This window comes from Kryptolebias marmoratus, linkage group LG23, assembly GCF_001649575.2.
Source record: "Kryptolebias marmoratus isolate JLee-2015 linkage group LG23, ASM164957v2, whole genome shotgun sequence".
In the NCBI taxonomy this organism is placed as follows: Eukaryota; Metazoa; Chordata; class Actinopteri; order Cyprinodontiformes; family Rivulidae; genus Kryptolebias; species Kryptolebias marmoratus.
In genome coordinates this window covers 6,902,456-6,927,275 of record NC_051452.1, presented here as the reverse complement: position 1 = coordinate 6,927,275, position 24,820 = coordinate 6,902,456, and the positions used below count along the sequence as shown (strand labels likewise).

At 43.2% G+C, this 24,820-nt stretch overlaps 1 protein-coding gene across 4 annotated transcripts in view; it reads right to left on the bottom strand.

Moving 5' to 3' along the window:
* The window catches only part of LOC108242207 (plakophilin-4), a 49,425-nt gene that overhangs the window by 16,626 nt on the left and 7,979 nt on the right, over window positions 1-24,820 (bottom strand). For 3 of the 4 annotated variants that reach the window (XM_037973951.1, XM_037973952.1, XM_037973953.1), the window contains exons 3-7: window positions 8,543-8,655; window positions 7,774-7,808; window positions 7,149-7,265; window positions 6,050-6,204; window positions 1,838-2,297 (exon numbers count right to left, since the gene is read on the bottom strand). In XM_037973951.1, coding sequence (XP_037829879.1) covers window positions 1,838-2,297; window positions 6,050-6,204; window positions 7,149-7,265; window positions 7,774-7,808; window positions 8,543-8,655 — 880 coding nt within the window. The remainder of the gene's footprint in view (window positions 1-1,837; window positions 2,298-6,049; window positions 6,205-7,148; window positions 7,266-7,773; window positions 7,809-8,542; window positions 8,656-24,820) is intronic. The other variant, XM_017426922.3, reaches the window with a different exon arrangement.

Sequence of the window (24,820 nt, the reverse complement as noted above, 5' to 3'; positions counted from 1 at the left end):
AAGATTAAAAATTAAGCCTGCGCTTCGACTCCGTCTGGTGAGAGTGAAATCCTTCATGTAAACAATGAGAATCCTTATTTTTCAAACCTGCAGGTTTAATTTTATCTGCCAGGAGTAGACAGAGCATCTTGAGTTCGGATTAAGTCACCTACAGAGCTACGTTTCCTGCAACTGCTTTTGTTTAAAATGTAACCATTTTTTACAGATACAGAACTTTCATCTTAACAGTAGGAGCTCTTGATTAGAAACAGATTAGAAAACGTGATGAGCTACAATATCTAATCAGTGCCGCTCCGCCAACTTTCCCCGGACAAAGCAAAGGTTATCAGCGGAGGAAATGGGTTCCGGTCTGCGGAGCGTGGCTTTGTTTATTTACAGCTGAAAACAGTCTGTAAAACATTTTCTCCTGCAGCAACAAAGTGATTTTCTGAGGTTTTTCCTGCTCAGAATGACTGGATGTGAACCGGCAGCGCCCGAAGGTAAAACCTGACCTCTCACAACGCAGATTCAAAAGATGGAGGACAAACGTTGAAGGCTGCACCTTTCAGGCAGCCTTTCCGATCAAAACGAGCACATTATATCAAACCTCTGTGTCAAAACCGCCATCTGCAACGGTTCCAGGTGTTAACTTATAGAAACAGTTTTATATGTGAGGTTTTATCAGTTTCTGCTGCGCCAAATGAAAAACATAAACATTCAGGTGCTGATACTCTGTGGTACAAGAGTTTAAAATGAAAATATGCTGAAAGTAGCAGAAGAAACTCAAAGATTTCTGAAGAAATGCACCTTCTAAAAAGCCCAAACGAACTTTGGGACGTTCATTTCTAATAAAACATGCTTACATTTTGATGTATAAAAAGTGTTTATAAAAATTTTACAAAGTTCAGACAGCTCAAAAATTAATGTGGTATCATCACACTAATTGGAAAATTCTGATAAAATCTCTCAGACCTAAACTGTGATTGTGTAAAAACCATAAAAGCTATAAAAACGAACGTTTAGTCCTGTAAAGTGCAACTTTTTCTGACTGATTTAAACTTTGATCAATGTTCCTACTGGGAAGCATGTCTGAGCTGTAGAGCTCCAAAGCAGACTGGGTTTTCCCCATCCATTTCACCAAAATATCTATGTCTAATATCTATGATGTCTATGGGGATTTTTTTTTTTTGAGTTTTTTGCTATTTTAGTTTACAACCTACTACGAACTGCTACCAAAAGACGAAGCCTATAATTCTGGATAAAGCTGAACGTTTTTTATGCATTTCCAGTCTGCACAATAGAGCATTAGTCATTTTCACCCTCATTCACACCTTAAACCAGGTAAACAAGGACTCTAATGACCCTCGGGAAGGAGGGAGTGAGAATAATCTGCATCCGAATTTAGCTGCGTAAACAGAGCATCTCATGCGGTTCAAAGCTTGGAAAAGCTCCACGAATGGGAAGCGAAACGTCTTCAGCTTCACAACACAAGTCTAACTGCTTTGGTATTAAACCTGTTGGTGGGTTTAGTGTGGGTTTTCTCAAACCTCGGGAGGAACAGCGAGACAAAAAGTGGCAGTAACAGACGGAGGAAAACAAAACAACAAGAAGCCTTTTTTTTTTACTTTTGCCAGGTTGGTGGTACAAAACTTCCGAAGACCCAAAGTGTTTAATGATGAAGTTTCAGATCTAAATATGTGAAAATTTTACACTTAAACACTAAAACAGTGACTAAATGAAGACTTTGCGTTGAGTATTATAATAAAGCTCCAAAACATTGGGATATTAGTTTTGTATTGCACAGATGTGAGAATCTGAGGTGTTTGAACAGAAATGGAAAGCAGGACGTCAGACTGACCTATGAGGCTGTCGGGGCGCGGCAGAGCGCTCCTCTGGTACAGGCCGTACGGATCGGCGCCGTACGCCAGCGACTGGCTCTGCCTGGGCAGCGTGGAGCCGTAGTGCTGCGGCACCGCCGTCATCCCTGAACGCAGCGGCGACCCGGTCAAAGCCCTCCCCTCGATCAAAGAGAGGGTTGAGCCCAGTCGTCCCCCACCTCCTCCTCCTCCTCCAAAACTTCCCAGGGCCTGGGCGGTGTCGCTAGGGGAGGTCGGTGACGGGCAGGTTGGCGGCATGGTGGTGCCGGGGAAGATGGCAGCCAGCGGTTTGGGCTCAGACAGGATGGGCGAGTCGTACGTACTGCCTTGGGATGTTCGCATGGAGATACGGGAGGGTGAGACTGTTCCGGTGGTGCCACAGCCGGGTGACTGGCTCCTGGAGGGGAGGGAGGCCATCCTCCGTAACACCCGACTGGATGCCTGAGAAGATTTAAAAAAAAATAATAATAAAGCTCAGTCTTCCAGATCCATTTAATTACCTGATAAAGATTATCCCATCTGTAAATGGCCTTTGACTTTCACAGGTCATTAAGGTTGTGGGAATGAATTACGGTGTGCTTGTTTAGGATTTTAATGAAAAGAAATGTGCTCGAAAGCAGTTTAAATTTATCAAAACAATCTTGTTTTAAAGACACATCTTGACCTTTACAAATTAACCAAATGTATTGTGCCATTTTTCACTAAAACAAAAACATAATCAATAAAAACAAAGTATTTTATTTTTCATTAGTCATGATTTGTGAATTCTTGCAGCTTTCCATCCACTCATCATTGGATCTTTTAATTTATTTGAATCCTTTTTTTGCCCAGACTGGATTAATTACACGACATACAACAAAAACTGGGTGCACAAGTTTGAATAAAGTGTGGATTTTCTCTAATCCACATAGAGAAAAAATGATATTCATACACTCCGGCTAATAATTGGTGAAATGTCTCTTAGCCAGCTGCACCTGGACCACAGGCTTTTTGTCCCCATCAAAGAGCTTCTGACTGAATTCTAGCTGATATTTGACTCTTTTTCTTGGTAAAATTGGTAAAGTTCATTTAAATCCGTTGGTTTCCTGACGCAGACATGGCTTTTTATCTGAGTTCATAAATTGTCAATTTGGGTTGAGTTTGTTGCTTTAATGTTAGCTGATTTATCTAATCAGAAACCGGCTCTGATGTGTGTTTTAGATCCCGTTGGACCCAACTGTGTCCAAGTTTCAAGTGTCTCCATGTTGATTTTGGTAGCTTCAGTGTCATCACTAATTATCTTATTTACAAAAGTACAGAGCCCGAAGATGGCTTTTGTTATGAACTGGTGGCGTATAAATAAACTCATCGAACTGATTTGAGCTGAAGATGATCCTTTATTCCATCCACTTTGTCCCACAGCATGATACTAGCACCACCATGTTGTATTCTTAGGTTTAAAGGCCAAACATGCTTCTTATCTGACAGCTGATCTGACCATCAAACTTTTCTCAGTCCAACTCGATGGTGTGGCTTTCAGAGCAGAAGCTTCTTTCTGAGTTGCCGTGGAGATGTAAAACTGTCCGGTTCCACTTGTGGACGGGGACGCTGGTGTTCCGGCAGATTCCAGGTCACGGCAGGCTTGAGCCTCGCCTGGTTCCCGGGTTGTTCCAGAACATCTGAACCATTTTCCTTCCATCTGAGGCTGACAGGTGAGTGCTGTCAAATAAATCCCGACAAACTACCAGCTGCGGTCAATCGTGATCGATAACAAGCCCTTGCACATTTCTGAACCTTCAGCACCGCTTATTCAAAGATTTAGGTGAATGTATTTACAATTTTGACTCTGCGTGGATCACAGAAAATCCAGAATAAATTGTATGCTGTATAATCTTTCCACCCTAAAAAAGAAACCAACAAAAAACAGTTTAAATAAATCATTAAAGGCTCCAAATTAAGGACATTTCTGCCCACGATGAGTGGATGGAAACTTCTGGCCACAGCTGTATGACTAAAAATAAATCTGTTATTAAATAAAATTTGACTAATTTCTAATTAATATCCATTTTATTATAAACACTAATTGGCTTTCTAAACACAGTGTTTACAACTAATCTATTTTTTTGAATAAATACTCTAAATGTGAGCGTTCGGATCAGCACATTGGATCTATTACATTTACAAGTTTTGTAAATATTGTGACACTGTTTTATCACGCCTGATAAAAAGCGTCATTATCTTTTTCATTTGTCTCTGAAATCTTCACACCAGAGTTTGAGCTTCCTGCGGTAAAACTTCACAAACTCATTATCGCGAAACGTTAAAAATAAATAAATAAAAAAATCCCCCATCAATTACGAACCCAGACAAGTTGCAATCTGTGCCACATTAATCCATCAAAATCACGAATGCCTAACAGAAAAAGTGCCGGGTGCGGAGAAAACTCCGAACGGGTTCAGAGTTATCTGTCATCCGTGTTTCAGCTGTCATGTAAAATGCATACAACTCTGAGCCGCAGTGAAAGGATCTCAGAATGGGAGACGGGAGGAAAACGTTTGATTTGAAGGTATTATTTGACGCTTATGACAGTAATTATTGGACCTGCCGTCACTATAGGAATGACAATTATTACCAGCGGGAAAAAAAACACGTATTTTTCGGGCAGCGATCAGAAAAACAGTGAAGAAAATATTTAAATCTTTCCAGGCTCATTAAAGGACCTGTGGTGGAGTTTTTCATTGTGTTGTTTTTACCTAATTGTCTTTATGTTTTAGCTGTTCAAGTGAGTGTTTTCCCCCCTCAGGGCTTTTCATCCAAATTATTGGCTCAAAGTTAATTAGTGTTATAATTATGGAAAGGATGCAGAGGAACTGTTTTCCAAAGTCAAGGAGAACCTCCGAATCCCACCTTTAAAGCTGATAGAAAAACCAAACTAATTAAATCAAGAGCATGGATTATTTCTTATATTTTGATTTTTTTAAAAAACACGTCATTTTGCTTGATTTCATACACAAACAGTCAAAAACTACCTTTCCATTTCTATGCTGCGTCCTATTAAAGGGCATATTTGTTACGCTTGTCCCCATCTTTTTATTAAACTGCTTTTTTTAAGCTGCTTTGACTGTCGGTTACAGTAAACTAGTACAGCAGGCTAACTAGCATCCTTCAAGGTGGGTTAACAAGCAGATTATTAATAAAGACACAAAAACCAGCAAAGTACAACCAGTCTTAATGAAAAAGACTGTTTTACCCTATTAATAAAGTGAACGCAGTAACAAATGCACCAAATGGAAACACAAAAACAACTTGTTGCCAGTATTTAATTCTAAATATATACATTAATTCAGAAGTAAAAGGTATATTTTTGCTAGATTTTGGAATATGAGTGATGTAGCTAGGTTATTATTTTATATTAGTTAGTTTTGAAGCTTAATGTAGTTGATATTTTTGGTAGTTTAATCTTGTAAGTGGAAGAGGTGGCTGACTAACCCTAACCCTTTTCGGCTTCGTGCAAAATATTAACGGAGCAAACGGCGGCTGTGCGGTAACCGGTCATTCGTTTAGATGCATGAGTTCATAACTGGGTCAAATAGTTTCCTCTCTTCCTGCTGCTGGCCCTTTGGTTCCTCGTGGTTCTGAAGAGGAACGTATAAAGCTTAGTTTTGCTGGAAGGGACTTTGTGGTATTATGGCTCCTGAGCTGCTGGTTTTAAAACCAGGAAACTGTTTAAAACTTTGACATTCTTTAAACGAGCGTTCATGAAAGGCGGTCGATAAATCATGTGTGTGTGTGTGCTTGTCTGTCAACTCTGTTAGTAAAATATCTCATGAGCCACATGGACTTTGATGAAACTATCAGAAAGTAATCCCAGGATGTACGTCTACAACTAATTAACTTTTAGCCTCATTCAAGTTAATCAACCTAAAAAACCACAAAAAACTGGCTGAAATTCAGTCAAGTTTACAGGTAATGAGCTGAAGTTTGGTGTGGTAGTGGCTGACAGTCATACCAACACATACTCCGACCACTAACTTATGGTTAGTTATTTAGTCAGCCATTTTGAAAATAACGTTATGCTGGATTAGCGGCTGGGGATGACTCTCAGCTACTTCCGCATCAAACTTCAGCTACAGTTCCAGCTCCTTCTGCGTTTGCCATGTTTGGTTAGCCGTGGCAGCCATCTTGAAAGTTGAAAGAGGAAAGATTGGGCCTACCTGCCCAGAGGCTTGACCTTCTGCTCTCGGGCTTCTGGATATGGAGGCCCGGGGCTCCGAACGCACCACGTTCTGGTTGCTGTAGTAACTGATGCTGCTGTCCTGGTAGCCGCTGTCCGAGTACGACGTCATGTGGGCCGAGTGGCCTCCTGAGCCTTAAAACACAAAGTGCTTAGAGCTGACATCAAACTGCAGCCACCGCATCAGTCACGGCAGTAAAATCATTTGCATTTCATCTCCGTCGGCTTTCGACGTGCAAAACGGCTTTATGCATACAAATACATACACATGGATATGTGAGCGAAGCTTTTATGCTTCTCTTGGAACAATCAGCTGGCCTACTTTCTGCTGTAGGATGAGGAGGAGGAGGAGGAGGAAGCATGTGGGGGATATTTTTATTCTTTGAGACCACTCCAACTGTATGGAATACAAATAAGCCGAAGGCAAATTTGTTTTAATATTGCAAAACTGCTGCTCAGACGGTGGATGTTGACTCATGCTGAAATCAAACGCCTTAAAAAAAAAAAAAACAAAGTCGGGGGTTAATTGCTCCTCAGAATTTTTTAGGAGATGCTGCGTGGCAGAAATTTACATACAAGCCTCGTATTTCTCGCCGAAAGCCTCCCGCGGAAATAAGAGTTCGCAGCCGCACCAGCTGCTCCGCTGTTTCGCTCTATCGGCCGCCCATCTTTCGCGGTTTAACACATTCTTCCAGGAGGCTTGATGGAAGCAAAATGTCAAACGCTCCAGTGAAGGTGCCTAATGTCGACCAGCGACAGGCTGTAGCTGTAATTCAGTGCTCCAGGTGTGGAGATATGTGGAACTTTTACAGCTAAAAATAAAGACTCGGGCAACAGGGAGGAGACGGCGTGTTCTCAGCGTATATAGGTGATCTGAATAAATGCAGAGTTTGTTTCCAGCTTTAGGTAAGAAACTTCTTGATAAAAAGGGGCATCGCTGGATTTTTAAAACTTGTTTAAGGGTGAAAAAACAAATCAAATCAGGTTTATAAAACCTGTTCCTTTTTATCTTATCGTCTTCGGAGCCACTGCTCAAAAGCAGATATAAAAGGTGGCTCTGCCGCTTATAGATAACAGACCCTCACTGTCATGCAGGGAGGCCCGGTCCACTTCAGGCAGGTAGAGTCCTTCCTCCGCCTCCAGGTGACGCCCCGGACATCCAGACGCCTCCGTGGCGACACCCTGACACTCTCCGCCTGTCGTCCAACACACACACAACCCAAAGTCCTTATTAGTCGCATAATATTCAGATACTTGAGGAATAAAGAAATGGCACACTGCCCAAAAAAACATGAGGTGCTCTCAAGCACAATTTTTGCAAGGTTAGACCTTTTTGTCGTCAACAATACGTTTGTTTTACTGAACACGCGGCAGTGATTAATGAGCCTGACGTCTGAGCAGAAGGATCTCTGACAGAATAGTAAATGAGTCCAATTCAAAGCCCATTCACAGTGGTGGAAACAGTGTTTTGTTTTGCTTGACCAGCTGGCGCTTCACGCCAGCAAGTTTCAGTCTTCTGGAGGCGATAATGACTTCCTCATCTGGAAAAACAATCTTCCTTTAGCTGCAAATTTATACAGATTCGATCTCATCTGAAGCTTTGGGATTTTACAGAGAACCAGAGGCATCGGGTTCTCTTACTTATCAGTCAAATACTAAACATTAACATTGTCTTTCACAGCATCTGTAAAATCAGAGGCTTACCAGCAGATCTCCATGCGTAGGACTTCTCAGATGAGCTTTGGTAACAGACACGACGGGGAAACGGAGACAAAGAGCAGAGAGCGAATCGAATCAGAGACACAAACTTGATGTTCGATCAAACCAGGAAGAGAGGAAGACTTAAAGAAAACTGTACGGTAATTTGCATCTAAAACTAACAAAATGTGCAAAAAAACAACAGGTTCTAAAAAAACAAATAAACAGATTATTTACTTTATTATGAACAGAAACATGTTTTATTTTGAAAAGCTACAGAAACTGTATTTTCTGTAAAAATGCAGAGTGAACGCTGAGCACAGAAATGTAACGAAGAAGCTAAAAGTTGGTTGTTAAAGCTAAAAACGCAGAACAAGCGCCAAGACCCAAAAGTAGCAAAATGCAAACGAGAAGCTAAATAAAAGCGCCAAAAGGCTAGCAAGAAGCTAAAAGTAGCACAACTCCAGCTGAAACCTAATAGCAAAAGGCCAGCTTAAAGTAGGAAAAAGCTCACTAAAAGTTAAAAAAACTTTGAAAACTCATCATTTCATATCATTTCCTTCCACTTCACAGTTCTGCACTACTTTGTGTTGGTCTGTCACATAAAATCCCAGCAAAATACTGAGGTTTGCGGTTTTAATGTGATGTGAATACTTTATTTACTAAGTCTGATTAAATGACAACCGTTTACAAATAAACCTGCCGTTTTGCTAATTGTTTTATAGTTAAATGTATTTGTTATCCCCGGAGAGGAGCATCAACCAGTCCGGTCTACCTGCTGCTGTCTCCGGTTGGTGACTCAGCTCCCAGCATGCACTTCTCCAGCTGGCTCGCCACGATCTGCCGCTCCTCCTCCAGCTCCCGAGTCAGCCTCTCAAACTGGAGCTCCTGCAGACAACAAAGGCGTGAGACGTGAGGAGCGGCAAACGTGACCTGTCGTTCACCGTTTGACTCGGGTCCTGAGACTGACACTGAAAAGGTGATGGAAAACGTTAAAAGGTGAAAATGGTGGACACCATCCTGAAACAGTGAGACTCCGGCCTCATCTGGCCTCCATCTTAGGACGCCATCAGCCACCCTGCTGCGACCAGAACCTTGGACTGGACTCCACTCATGGTGGCGTGGTACCATTATATGGGCTGTCTGGTGTTAGCAGGGATGGCAGAAAGAAAGACTCTTGAGCTAAAACTTGGTGCGGTGGTAGCTGATAGTCTCTCACAACACAACACAAACTCTGAGTGCTGACATGTTGTGTAGGAACCTTCTTTAAAATATTGGCATCCATTGCAGCAGACAACATGCATTCATTCAAGCAACTAATTCCCTGATTGAACTAGACTGATCTCAAAAACATGCTGATGAAGATGTTCATTTTCCAACAGAAAGGTCTTTAAAAAGCAAAAAAAAAAAAGTCTTGAGATAAAATGGAGTCAGTTGACAGACTGAAAGAAATATTAAATTTCAAATTATTAGTTTGGCTCTTTAAAGCTTAAAGAAGTTAATAAAAAGATCAATATCGTTCGTTTTGTCCTGAGGACCAATGTAGAAAATTCAGACACTCTTTTCCAACTGGGCTTAAAGCATCTCCATAGTTTGTTGTGAAGTAAATGAGCTTGTAATTGGCTCAAATCGACTAATTAAGAGAAAGAACATCATAATTGCTGACTCTACTAAAGATTAAAAAGGTGAAATGTTGAAAAACAGAAGTTGTTGGAAGAACAGAGGCCCCGAGAAGACTTGGGTAGTTGAATAACAGAACTGATTTGAGCAGTTGTGTGAAAACCCAGTAATTTAATGTGGCTGTTCCGTTATGCCTGACTGTATTATTGCTGATATAAACACTAAAGTCTGATTTGACTTCCCCTTCGTACGTCTAACAGCCAGGAGCAAACTATAACTAAAAGCTCAATCTCAGGAGATTTTCTTCTTTTATTACCGTCAGACAGTTATAATCTGAGCCTGAAACAACCCTTGGACTTTCACAGCCTTAATATATCTAACTGCAGCTGTTTATCTGTGCCGGTCGCCGTGTTCTCTCCACGTTCAATTGCTGAAATTTTTATGCTTTCTAGGAAATTACAAAAGGGAGGTGAGAAGAGAAAGGAAAAAAATGGAAAAAATTGCCTGCAGCAATAAAAAGCACCTCTGAAGGATGATTTCAGTGACAGCAGGTTTAAACCTGCGATAAAGAAAAGAGGGTATGGGGATCAAACACCACGTGGCCACCTGAAGACAGGTGGTGGCCCCAGCCTGGGTCTCGTCACGCACACACCAAGTGACTGCAAGGGTTAGCGGTGTGGCTGCGACACATCCCACCCTCAGCAGAGATGGAAAAAGGGTCGTGGCGAGCTGCTGGCATTGTGCAAGAACGGAGGCCGCCAGATAGACAACCATTCAGGCTTTCACTCACACCTTTCATAGTCACCAAGTAACCCAACGTGCAGGCTTTGGGGAGGAGAACCGAGTACCTGGAGAACATGTAAACCCCGCAGAGAAAGGCTTCAGCCAGAATTTGAACCTGCAACCTTTTTGCTGTCTAACGAGTCTCCACCATGTCATCAGAACCAGAATGGAAAACCTGTTTGGTTTATTTTGACCCTTTCCATTTGGGATTTTGTGACACGTTTATGTGCTGACAGAATGCTCCAGCCAGATCCAAACCCTAAGAGCAGTTCCGGCGGCGGACAGACCGCGGACACGTTAATTCATCACGAACACAGATTAGATCGATATGAGACATTAATTCAACAACTGTATCAAGTCCAGCAGGATACTTGTGCCACATTAAATTCAGTTTCTCACCGTATTGTGGCTCTGGACAATAGATTAGGAACTCTATTTCCCACAAGCCCCGCTCCACCACCGGTATTAGCCACACCCCGTTCTGCGAACCGGAAATGAAACCATCAGAGTGTTTTGAGGGTGACACTGATCGTTGCGGAGGGTTCCTCCTTCAGTGTAATCTAGCGTTTCCTCACTCTCCGTCATTATTCCCTTTGCACGCTTCAAAGATAACTTTTATTGTGGCGGCGTTGAAGGGACAAGCTCTGCGTTGGGCTCAAGCACATTTTGTTCAGGAGTTCCAGCGTGTGTTTGACCATCCATTACAACAGGAGGAAGCAGCAAAACGGTTACTCACGTTACGGTAAGGACGCAGATCGGTGGCGGAGTACTCGGTGGACTTCCGGATTACGGCGGAGGAAGCTGGCTGGAACGAGTTAGCAATAAGAGGTATTTTTACCGGATCTTTGTCTGAGACTATTAAGGATCAATTAGCTGCCAGAGATGAACCTGCTAGTTTGGATGATCTGATTTCACTAGCGATTAGGATCGATAATCGTCTTCGGGAACGACAGCGTGAAAGGGACTGCATTTCACCGACAGTCCGAACACCGGGGCTTACGTTGGAGAGGGGGAGAGTCGCTGAGTCTCACACCCCTGTAGTGGAATCCGAGCCTTTGCGGGTGGGCTGCACTTGGCTTTCTGCAGAAGAGAGACAGAGGCGCTTCAGGGCGAAGGAGTGCATTTACTGTGGGAATAAGGGACATTTTGTGGCTAATTGCCCGGTTTGGGGAAACGGGTCGACCCGTCAGTAATGGGGGAAGGTCTGTCGGGTCCATTAAAATTCTCCCCAACATCTCTGTTTTCTCTTCCAGCGAAAATCATCACCGAACAGGCTTCCCTACCCATTGCTGCCATGGTGGATTCTGGTTCCGAACTGAACTTAATTTCCCAAAACCTGGTGGATCAACTTAACCTACCGGTTCAACCATTAGACACCGCCCGTACAGTCACTGGCCTAACTGGACACGCCATCTCACAGATAACTCATCAGGTCGTCAATTTACAAGTTCTAGTTTCCGGTAACCATCATGAGTCCGGTGAGTATTATGTGTTCTCCTCGTTGTCTCCGCAATTAATTTTTGGTTTTCCGTGGTTGGAGAAGCATAATCCTGTTCTCAATTGGGCTAAGAAACGAGTGGATTCTTGGAGTAACTTTTGTCTCGGGCACTGTCTTAGGTCTGCGGTGGTGCAGTCTGGGGGGAGGGCGGAGGATATTGATTTAACTGGGGTGCCACAGTGTTATCACGACCTTGCACCAGCTTTCAGTAAGCTTAAAGCACTTTCTCTTCCTCCTCACAGACCTTACGACTGTGCAGTTGAGTTGCTTCCTGGGGCCCCGTTACCTACCAGTCGGTTGTACCATCTTTCTGGCCCTGAGACGGAGGCTATGAGAACTTATATTAATGAGTCATTAGCGTCAGGTATCATTCGGCCATCTACGTCTCCTTTGGGTGCGGGTTTTTTCTTTGTTGAAAAGAAAGATAAATCTTTAATACCGTGTATAGACTTCAGAGGGTTAAACCAAATCACTGTTAAGAATAGATATCCACTTCCATTGATTGACTCAGTACATGAAAGACTTCATTCCGCTACAATATTTTCTAAATTGGACTTACGCAACGCATACCATTTGGTTAGGATAAGGGAGGGGGACGAGTGGAAAATGGCCTTCAAGACTCCATTGGGGCATTTTGAGTATTTGGTGATGATGTTTGGCCTCACCAACGCCCCTGCCGTTTTCCAAGCTCTCATTAATGATGTCTTGCGAGATTTCCAGAATATATTCGTGTTTGTGTACCTTGATGACATTTTAATTTTCTCTCGGGACCAGGAGACACATAAGACTCATGTCAGGGCAGTGTTACAAAGGTTACTCGAGAATAAGCTATTCGTCAAGGCTGAGAAGTGCGCCTTCCATGTTACCACGGTGTCCTTCTTAGGATTTATTTTTGAGAAAGGACAGTTTCGTACAGATCCGGAGAAAGTTAGAGCTGTCACAGAGTGGCCTGTTCCATCCAATCGCAAGAAACTACAACGTTTCTTGGGCTTTGCAAACTTTTACAGACGTTTCATTAAAGACTATAGCCGTGTGGCCACCCCATTAACTCAGCTAACGTCTACTCTCCGTACGTTCGTCTGGTCCCCAACAGTAGACAATGCTTTTGAGGAACTCAAAGCCTTATTCTCCTCAGCCCCAATCCTCAGCCACCCAGATCCAGAAAGGCAGTTTTTGGTGGAGGTGGACGCCTCGGACACAGGAGTGGGTGGGGGCAGTATTATCGCAGCGTTCATCTGCTGATGGTAAGGTCCATCCATGTGCCTTCTTCTCCCGACATTTGTCCCCTTTGGAATTAAACTATGATGTGGGCAATCGTGAACTACTTGCTATCAAATTAGCACTAGAAGAATGGCGACATTGGTTGGAGGGTTCCAAGGAGCTGTTTATCATTTGGACAGACCATAAAAATCTTATCTACCTACAGAATGCAAAGAGACTAAACCCGAGACAAGCTCGATGGTCATTGTTTTTTGCACGTTTCAACTTTTCTATAACCTACAGACCCAGTTCCAAGAACATCAAGGTGGATGCACTCTCCAGACAGTTCTCGGTTGCTGATTCCTCGAAGGCAGACGTCTGCGTACTCCCATCCTCCTGTTTCGTTGGTTCCCTGACTTGGGAGATAGAAAATACCATCACTGTGGCACAACAGACAGAACCTGATCCTGGCACCGAACCTCCTGGAAGAAGGTTTGTTCCTAGAAGGGTCATCGGAAAGATATTGGATTGGACACATAATCACAGGTTTACATGTCACCCGAGAATGTTAGCCTTCACACAGAGACACTTTTGGTGGCCAACCATGTCTGCTGATATCAAGGAGTTTGTTAAAGCATGTCCTACGTGTGCAAGGAATAAAGCCCTCCATCAACCTCAAGCTGGACTACTACAACCTCTACCTGTACCTGCTCGCCCTTGGTCACACATTTCATTGGATTTTGTCACTGGACTACCTCCATCAGAAGGTAACACGGTTATTTTGAATATAATCGACCGTTTCTCCAAAGCAGCCCATTTCATTCCCTTGCCAAAACTACCTTCAGCTTTTGAGACTGCACAACTGATGGTATTACATGTTTTCCGCCTGCACGGTATACCTCAGGATATTGTGTCAGATTGTGGACCGCAATTCGTCTCTCAGGTATGGAAGGCGTTCTGCAACGCTCTCGGAGCCCAAGTTAGTCTGTCCTCAGGTGACCATCCTCAGACTAACGGCCAGACCGAGAGATGTAATCAGGAGCTGGAAGCCGCCCTGCGCTGTGTGATCAATAACGACCCATCCTCATGGTGTAAACACTTACGTGGGTAGAATATGCCCATAATGGACATACCTCCCCGGCCACTGGTTTTTCGCCTTTCGAGGCATTGTTGGGTTATAATCCTCCTCTTTTCCCAAGCCAGGAGACAGAGATTCTGGTCCCATCAGTGCAAGCACACATCAAGCGCTGTCAGAGGGTTTGGCGACAGACCAAGGCGGCGTTACTCAGGACGGCTACTCAGAATAAGAGGTTCGCAGATCGCCATCGGTCAACAGCTCCCAGGTATCAGGAAGGGCAGCAGGTATGGTTTTCCACACGCGATATCAACATTAAGGATGTTCCTAAGAAATTGTCACCCAGATACATAGGACCATATACCATAGAAAGAATCATCAATCCTTCGGCGGTGAGACTGCGGTTATCTGCAACCCTAGGAATTCATCCCACTTTCCATCCATCCATCCATCCATCCATCCATCCATCCATCCATCCATCGTCTTCCACTTATCCGGGGTAGGGTCGCGGGGGTAGCAGCCTAAGCAGGGAGACCCAGAATTCCCTCTCCCCAGCCACTTGGGCCAGCTCCTCCGGGGGAATCCCAAGGCGTTCCCAGGCCAGCCGAGAAACATAGTCCCTCCAGTGTGTCCTGGGTCTTCCCCGGGGCCTCCTCCCGGTGGGACGTGCCCGGAACACCTCACCAGGGAGGCGTCCAGGAGGCATCCTCACCAGATGCCCGAGCCACCTCAACTGGCTCCTCTCGACGTGGAGGAGCAGCGGCTCTACTCTGAGTCCCTCCCGGATGACTGAGCTTCTCACCCTACATCCCCTTATGAACCCTTATGACGAGTACGACTATTGGACACAGTGTTCCCTCGCCCGGACGCGGGTCACCGGGGCCCCACTCTGGAGCCAGGTCTGGAGGTGGGGCACGTTGGCGAGCGCCTGGTGGCCGGGCTTTCACCCATGGAGCCCGGCCATGCACAGCCCAAAGAGGATACGTGGGTCCCCCTTCCCATGGGCTCACCACCTAAAGGAGGGGCCAAAGGGGTCGGGTGCAATGTGGAATGGGTAGTGGCCGAAGGCGGGGACCTTGGCGGTCTGATCATCCCACTTTCCATACTTCTCGAATCAAGCCCGTGTCTGTGAGTACTCTGTTTCCTGGGCAGGTGATGGACGCCTCGTCACCACTCCTCTCACACCTGTAATGGATCAGGCTGATCAGAACTGGAGGAGTACTTAAGGCTGTAGTGGGAATCAGACCAGCGCTGGAGCATTGTTTACTATGCGGTAAAGTGCAGAGCCTCTGAGAAACCTCGCTGTGTTTTTGTAAACTCTTTGTTGTGATTCTAGTTCTTGATTTTGTTCCACAAACTTGTGTTCAGGATTACCTGTCCATCTGGAACCAGTCTGGTCTGCATTCAAGTACCCGCTGTCTAGTTAAGTACTCACCTGCACAACTGTACCTGCCTGTTCCTGCTCCTGCTGCCACCTGGATCACGAAACCTACCTGCCGCCTTCTGAATCACCACTCCACCTTCATTCAGAAAAGACTCACCTCACCTTAACGCCGCTCACTGGAACCTCCACCGGACCTCTGCTGTGAAAGGACTTACCTCGTCTTCTCCTCCGTGTTCTGGACTCACTCCTGTACTGTCCTGGCTCCGGTTCCCACCTGTAAATATTCTGTTCACTGTAAATAAATTCACTTACCGTTACGTTCTGGTTTCCGCGTCTGTCTGTTGCCGAGCTGCTCACTTGGGTACAGTCTGAATCCTGACAGTTTACAGAAGTATCTAGTCCTTCTTATTTGGTCTGGACCTGTTTATTATTAAATTTTTTATATATTCAATCATTTCTTTCCACAATGATCTATTTGGTTGTTGTTTCTTTATTTAACCTTCATGTAACCAGGCAGAACCCATCTCTTTTATTTTTTTTTTGCATGTTTCTGGTTTGTGGGAGGAAACAAAAGTACTTGGAGAAAACTCACACAAACATGAGGAGAACATGCAAATTCCACACAGAAAAACCCCAAATATCTAAAAAAATACATATATTAAAAAAATAAATGTGTTAACACGGCATTTAAGAAATGCTTTCACCATTTAAACGACTGCGGCTTCTTTTTAAATGTATACTTTCTAAATTTAAATCAACGATATTAAAGTTACACCATACAAAGTTTTTACTGTCATTAAAAAACTGGCATCTGCAACAAAAGCATGTAATTTATCAGCACTTTTACGTCTGTCATGCTTGCAAGAGTGGCGTTTCAAGACTTTTCTCAATCAAACCTGGTTTCAAAAGATGTCGGTTTGGGACTCGGACAACGTGGCTCCCGTGTGGTCGGGGCCTCGGTCTTTCTCTTCTCCTGCACACTTTTCATAAACGTACAGAACCCCATTACTCTTAATGTCAGTGTGGGCTTTCTCTAGCTCTGTGACAGATTTGAAATGATCATTGGCTTTAATCACCTGGCCTTTTAAGAACAGATAAGTGTAAAAATGTTTAGACCCTGACCTCGCGGAGGTGTGGCAGATGACCGAGGTCAGCCGGTACTTCTCCTTTCCCGTTTCTGTAGGAATAAGTAGAGTTTGAGAACATAAAACTGTTTTTCTGGGAGTTGTTTTTGTTCCTGTTCTTGGAAGGTATAAATTAATCACATCGGGGAAATTAAAGAAGACTTTTTTCTGTTGGCTGTCGCTGCAGACTTCACAGTATTCCTCATTGTCATATGTATCCACCAGGCGGCTGAAAAGAGTACTGGTGGACTCTCTTTGTTCTGGGAAAGGCAGGAAACAGATTTTGCCCAGGACGGCCGTGGAGGTAGTCCTAAACATACACTTGTTGCAAGTTTTCACTTTAAAAACCCGAAGACCTGACTGTACCCCATACTGGCTCAACCAATTCATGAGTGGTTCCATAAAATCTACAATGTCGTTCTCCTGCAGGAAGTCCAGCGAAGGCGTATCTTCACTCAACTCCTTGAGAACAGGGAGAATTTCAGCCAGGGGGAAAAACCTCCCTGGTTGGCGCAGAGCTCTCAGGAAGAAAATGGCACACGCAGGCATCATTGAGAACATGCCTAAATCCCCTGTGTCGTGATACAGCGCATTTTTGACGACGTTGAGGTTTAAAGTCGCCTGTATCGTCGAGTTAAACCAGCAGTTGTTGAAAACGTTTGAAAACATGCAAATGTTTTCAGTCGGACTTACAATCTTTTCTATTTCTTTGCGACTACATGTCCAAGGTGTTGTGCTATTTTTTGTTTTTACCCTTTTTTTCAAGCTAATTTGGCCACATTCAGTGCTACTTTGAGCCTCTGAAGGACCGGAAGGACATGAAAAACTTACTTTTGTTTCCTTCTCTTCTGTGAAAGATTCGAAAAGTTTTCTAACGCCCATAGTCACTAAGGCTCCAAGAGCAAAACCTATGGTTAGGAACAGCATGTCTGCGTCGATAATCTGTCAGGAATGAAAATTAATCATGGAAAACGTGAACGCCTCTCTCTCCATCTCTCTGGATGTGTGAACTCTCTGTGTGAACTCTCTGTGTGAACAGGCTGAAAATTACAAATTCCATATCAGAACAATATTCAAAGGGCTGGTGGCATCCTTTGTGACATCACAGATGATGTCACAAAGGATGATTTGCCATGACATCATCTGGCAAATGATTGATGATTTGCCTGATGATGTCATGGCAAATCAAAGCCAGAGAATTCTCAAATCTTTTTGTAAATTCTTCCTTCTCCAACAACATTCTATACCTCAAAACGTGGGGATTTTTGTTTTCTTTCACTGCTTAAAAGACTCGAAATTTCAAATTCCGTAGACTAGTCATGTTTTAGCTGAAAATAACTGGAAGTGACGGCCATTTTTAACTCGTCAGAATAAATAAATAAAAACACTGTGGAACATCAGAGTCTTCTGCTGATCGTGGTTCAACAATCTTTAAGATACAACCTTATAAGACTGTTTGAGGCTTACTTTTCAGTTTGCTTTTCTCTGTCTCTCATTAGCCTTAGCAGTCAGGGAGTGACAGACTTACGTGTGGTCACCATGGTGACCATAATGAGCCGCTGGCAGCAGCTGTAACACTTCTTTCCAGCTGTACAATTCATACACCAAAATGTCAGCATTTTCTTTCTAATTTTTAGATTATAACAAAGCTGGTTTTGGACTTTCGGCCGCCAGCTGCACGGGTTCCCTTCAGAGTTTCTCCAGAAACTTCAGGAGACACACTGGCCTAACAGAAGTCATCAGTCTGGATGCAGTTCTGTTGGGGCACATGCCATTTGTAAATGTACTTCCATACTTGCAGCTATTTTTTCCTCCTAATTTGACGCCGTTTAGAGTATTTCTGTTGCAGTGTAAAAGCTTGCTGGCATTAATAAAATGGATGCCAGCAAGCATCTTCTTGCAGATATATTAACTAATTTTCAAACAAACACACTTTTAGCTTTTATTTAGAGCTTTAGAAAAAATGACGAACACGGTTTCTTATGTCTTGATGAACAATTTAGATGACTAAAGTAAAAAGTAGGACATTTTTTCCAACCGGGCTCTGTGCAACATCACAGTAAGTTGCGAAGTAAAAGTGCTTATAATTGAAACTGCACGGCTCAAATCGACAAAAATAACGACTCTACTAAAGGTTTAAAGTTGAAACCTTAAAAAATGCAAGTTTAGTGTATTTCTATGTTTTGACAAGTTGTAGAATTCAGATATGTAAGGGCTGATGCATAAAAGCCTGCTGGAATCAAATTTTTTTTGGAAAGACTAAAAAATATGTTTTATTTACAACAAATAAAGCTCAGATTTGTCTGTTCATAGCTCATGAATAGGACTACAAAATGCTTGGACTCCGGCTGAAGCGAAAACAAAGCCCTAACACGAAGGGAACATCCCACCTAGCTTGGGTTGAGACTCTCATCCCGGCAGCTTCGAACCGCGCTGTCACGGCTCGAAGACGCCAACAGAGAAAATCAGAGACGAGATCTCCGACGTTCCCAAACCTTCCATGAAAGATCCTGACCATGAGGACAACAGGATGGGAGACAGAAGACAGCTCAAAACTCACCGGAGCTCAACGTCTTGGCAAAAATGCAAACGCGGGTCTTGTTTTGATTACACAGACACTGGATAGCGAGCTTTCTCCAAACCTACAAAACACATGTAGGCCTGACTCTGCAAAGGCTTTTTATTCTGTTCCCTGCTCTGTGACCTGAACAAAAGCCACTCTGCTCGTCTTGGATCTGAGGTTTGGGTGCAGACTCGGTTCATGGCGGCGAAGAAGGAGCCGTGCGTGGAGACAGCGAATGCGTCGCGCTCGGAAATACAATCAGATCAGGCAGCAGAATCCTGACATCGTCATATTACCTCTTAAATAAAGTGTGCAGTCCTGATAGACCTTAACAAAAAAAGAGACCATCAATAGATCACAAACCTAAGCTCAAACCGCATGAAACTTCAATATGAGCTGCAGCTACATCTGCATTTTTAATCAGTGTTGGATCTGCTGAAGCAGCTGATCGTTTTAATTGGACAGATGTTTGTCTGCTTACAGAGCTCCTGTGGCTCACACTAAACTACAGGGAAAATGTTGAACAGTTTGGATTTATTTTATTTTTTACTTCCAGTCATGTTATTGACCTGTAAACAGTTAAGCCTGTTACTTCTGGAACATCCAACTCTTTTTAAGCGTCACTTAAGCTTTTATAACGCTGTCTTGTTGCTCTTTTAACGGTTTTTCTCCTTAATGTGTAGCTGCCATCTAAATAAAAATGACCATATGTTGTTTACAAACATGGGGTCTTTATCTTCCACCACCATGAAAGGCGGGCGATTGTGTAATTGCCAATAGCTGCATGTGTGGTTATCAGTTTGTTAGCAAAATATCTCAAACACCTGGATGAATTTTAGCGAATCTTGCAGAGAGAAATCACTGGATACGATTTAACTCTGAGTAAACCACAGATAATCAACCTTAGCAAACGTAAAAATGGCTATAACTCAGTCAGTTTTACAGATACTGAGCTAAAATTTGGTGTGGTAGTAGCTGAGAGTCATCTTCAACTTATACTGGGAGCACTAACATGTTACACAAAAACATATAAAAACATTTATAGCATATCAGAGCTGAGGATGGCCGATATACAACCTCAATTTTTTGGTCAATATGTATTTTTTATTTAACAAAATATAACAATAATAATAATAATGATAATAAACATATTTACCAACCCTCAGAAGAACTTAAAAATAATACACAGAAGAGCATTCTCACTTAAACAACCTAAATTGTGGGTTACTAGTCATATTAGGGTAATTGATTAAGTTTGTACAGGCATGGCTTTTACTTTTACAAAGTGGTCAGTATCAGCCGATTAATCAGTCCAACTCAAGGAAACCAAACATGGCATCCAAAAACCTTTAAAATAGGAGTTCAGACATGTCCACAGGCTCCAGGATTTACTTTCTCAGACGAAAGTTTGAGTCCAGTTCCATCAGAAATGTATTTCTTTTTTAAAAATGGCTCCTAAAACTGCAGGAGGAGTTAATTTGGTAAAAGAATAACTTTGTTTTGTTGTTGATTTAAATCAAATAAATTGGGTAACTAATTGCAGACGTCAACACCGTCTATTATGCCAAAGAAACCAGGATTCCGTGAAGGAATGCATATCGCCCGCTATCGCAATCTGTTTGGGTTGTGCGATGGGGATGACTGTGTAAAATGAGACATTTTGCTAGAAGAGAGACATTAGTTAATGCCAAAGCTCTTGCATGATCTGTAAGCGCTCAAAGTATGCGTAGAGGAGGACTCTCAGCTACTACCACACCAAATTATAGCTCAATATCTGTAAAGCCGACTGAGTTAAAGCCTTTCTGGTGTTTGCTAAGGTCAGTTAGCTGTGGCAGCATTGATTCCTGGGAGTTTCATTCAAATCTGTCCTGTGATTAATGAGATGTTTTTGTTGAAAGACGTAGACAAACACACAGGCAATTACATGACCGCCCTCCCCTCAGCGCCACGAGAGAATACGGGGTGCCTAAAGTAGCGTTGACACGTGTAATTTCCATGTGTGCCTGTCAACATGCTGCCGCTGTGTTTTCTTTCTTCGCCCGGAGCGGAGCAGAGACGGGACAGCAACACATCCCTCCTTGTTTCGCTCTCGCCTCGATGCCTCCCAGGCCGAGGTAGAGCCGTGCCAGGCGACACCTCGAACCAGCTGGGGGCTCGCGGACAATTCGCCACAGCGCACTGCGAGCCGTCACGGAGCGTTTCCTCTCCCTTATCAAGTGACAGCGGCCGCAGACCTCTGCTTCTTGCCGTGTCCAATCACATCCCAGCGGTTGGGTTTATCCACCCTCAATCTGAGATACCCGTGAAACGCTCGGCCTAGTTCTCCTGCAGCTGCTGCACGTCTCGGCTCTGCTGGAACTCGCCATCTTAAAGACTTTGTTAAACACTTTCAGGCTCGTTTTCGCTGCACAGGCAGGGCATATCGCTCTTATCTTAAGACGATAAAACGCGTCTAATACTGAAGGAACATTTACAACCACAAGCATACAGAGACCAGAGAAATAACAGCTGTTACACCCACAGCTTCACTGATGTGCATCCTACTTTTGTTTTCCCATCTGTCCTGCTCTTTTCACCTCCACATACAACCCAGAGCTGGATTGAAGTACTTCCTGTCACCTTATACACCCAAACAAGCACTTTTGATGAAGGCAACAAGTTTCCATCTTTCTCTGGGCAGAGACAAATCTATAAGTCAAAGTTGGCAACCTTTAGAAGTAAAAGAGCCATTTTTATCATCTCTCCTACTATATATAACTACCAAATCTACCTGACCATTACATCTTGTTGCATTGTTACGTTTTATTTTTATTTTTAAAGTTTTCTTTTCAGCGTATAGGCCAAAAGAAAAGAACGCTTCTTTATAAAACCAATGAGGAACTATTTCAGTGTCTCATATTTGGAGAAAATGGGTAAATTTAGCAGCTCACTCAGACATAAATAAAACATTAAGTTGCTCCTTAATATTTTAAAAAGACCGAATGTAGAAACAGGCCGGTTTATTGGTTATTTATGACCTAAATGTCCTCGTATAAAAGGTCACAATCTTTATTTACTGAAACTGCTTCAGGTAGCAGCTTTTATTAGAGTCAAGTCTTTATTTCTGTTTGAAAAAACAACGTATCAATACACCATATTTTCATACCTAGTAATTTCCAATTAATGCTTTTACAGTTTGTTGTAACCTGATAATGTTTTTGGTGCATTTACAGAGCAATGGTACATTGTATCAGAACGTCTCTTAAAGCTAATCAGTTCATATTCAGCAGATTTTTGGTACAGATGTGATGTGAATCTGTGCAGACAGAGCATTTGCAGAATAATGTAGATGTTTACACATTTCTGTTAAAAAAACTGAGCACAAGCAGCTCAGCGTGCTTGAATTATTGGAGTCATTTAGCTGCAAACAAATAAAATTCCTGTACATTTTGGATAAATAAGGGAGGTTTCCTGTTGTCTAAAACTGACTTGGGTTCATGTCATGTTTAGTCAAAGTTACAAGAGCTACAGATTGGAGACCCCTGCCCTAAGTGGAGGCAGATCAGACTTTTAGTGTAAATATCTCTCAGATATGACGACACGGTATTAGAAAATGGAGGATCCTGCGATTTCCACACAAAGGGTGAAAAGAAATCCTCTTAGACCGCAGTGACACAGCTTCAGACGTGACACGCGACCTCTGGCAGATGTCAAACAGCAGCGGGCAGTGTCGGGGGCAGGGAGGCGCTGGGCGGTGACATAACTGGATTGACCGAGTCGGTTTAACGTGTGACCCTGCAGCCCGAACGAGACAAACCAAGGCAGCGAGGGCGCTCGTCCACATCCAGGGCGTCTGTGCCGTTAATGTGCTGCGTGGATTGTTTCCGGCTCCGACGGGACAAATGAAGCTGAACGTGAGGAGCGTTGATATGTTGCTGTTCTGTTGAACCTCTCCTCTCATACATCACGGGACGGGTTTCGATGAGCGTGCATGTTCTTTTCCAGCAGATCCGCACCATGGCACCATGTGTTTACATCTGGGAGCTGCCCCGCAGTGCAACAGCCTGCTGCTGTCAGCGAAAGAAAGGAAAACACTTCTGGCAAACAAGAGCTTATATAACAGGAACGAACCATTCTGACGTCGTTAAAGTAGTAAAAAGCAAAGAAGTCAGATAGATCGCAGTCATAGGGAAACCAACAGTCAGATAGTTTACAGTCTTTCAGTTTTCTGCATTTCCTGTTTGCAGTGATGCTATCAGTTGGGAAGAACCCACATCGTCCACACTCCTGTTTTCCACCAGGATGCTAACAACACTTTCTAGTGCTGCTTTAGCATTTCAGCTACGTTCTTCAAAGTCAGCTGTAGGTGGTCAAACATAAAACTGACAGTCAGTTTTCTGTTGCGTCATGACCCAGTTTGGTCCATGATTCAGCTGTCGGACAGACGGCCTCACATCTGACTCCAGGATCCTTTGGTCTACAGAGGAGCCCAAACCATCAGCCTTCCACTGCCGTGCTTGACAGATGGAATCAGGTGTTTGTGTCTATCTGGTGTGCTCGTTTCTGCTGTGCATTATGGGTAAGCATCTGTTTTAGGTAGGATCTGGCTGGGCTGAGACTGTTGGTGACTAGTTGGCAAACGGCATTCTTGAGAGACCTCCAGACTGTCTGGAAACGTTCATGAAGGTTTCTCAATGTCCTCGCACGAGGCTCGATGGTCGCAAAAACTTTTGGAAAATTTGTCTACTTTCTCTTACAAGTTTACATCACCAACTAGTCTCCAACAGTCGCAGCTCTGTGAGATATTACATTTTGGTTTCATGTCTCCAAAGGACAATGTTCCAGAAGTGTTGTGGTTCATTCAGAATAAATGCTACAAATCTAAGTTGAGAGCCTTCCTGAGACCCTTCCAAGCAAGCCATATTATTCAGTCTTTATCTAATTGTCTTGTAATGACCTTTAACCTTTAACCTGCTAACTGAGACCTGTAGAGTCTCAGATGGAGCTCTTTATTGTAATTTCTCTGAGCATTTCCAGATCTGGAGTTAAACCTTGAGGTTAGATTTGAATAATTTCAGAACCTGATAAAGACAAGATCATTTTTAGAAACGCCTAAAACTGAGATTTTCTTTATTCCAGGATTTTAATTTCCAACAACTGCTTTTTACTAAACTAAGAGAAGAAGCTGAGAGTCCCATTTACAACACAGAAGTCAATAATATTTAAAGTCAAACTTCTTAATTTCCTTTTGAGAACAAAGATTGTCCACAACTTATTCAATCCACTCAGACCTGATGCTACTTGTTGTATCTGGTCTTAAACTGTTAACGGAAGACGACTTTTATGTGTTTTTTGTTATATTTATGACTGTTTTTAGATCATCCTTTTGTAAACCATTTGAAACTGTTCATAGGGCAGAGGGAGTATTTATTTTATCTTTTTATGCCTTCACTGAATGATGCAGACACTGTTCACCTACGTCTCATCTTTCATTTAGAGTAGCGTTTCTCAACGGGGGCGGTACCGCCCCCTGGGGGGCGTTGAGAGGATGACGGGGGGCGCTGGCAGCAATATTTTCAAAAAGGGGGCGTTGATATTCTTTTGGGGGGCGTTTGCTTAAAGGTAAAGTTTATGCAAAAGATTCACAACAATATCAGTTTAAACTTTGAACTACTTGCAAAAATATTGTGGCCTAAAATATTCAAACCCTTACAGAACTGCAGCTGTATCGATGGTGTTTCTTTTCAACGCAGCTCCATGCTGCCTTCAGGAGAATGGGACATCAGAGTATCATTTTTATAATTTGTCCCACATGGCAGTTACTTTG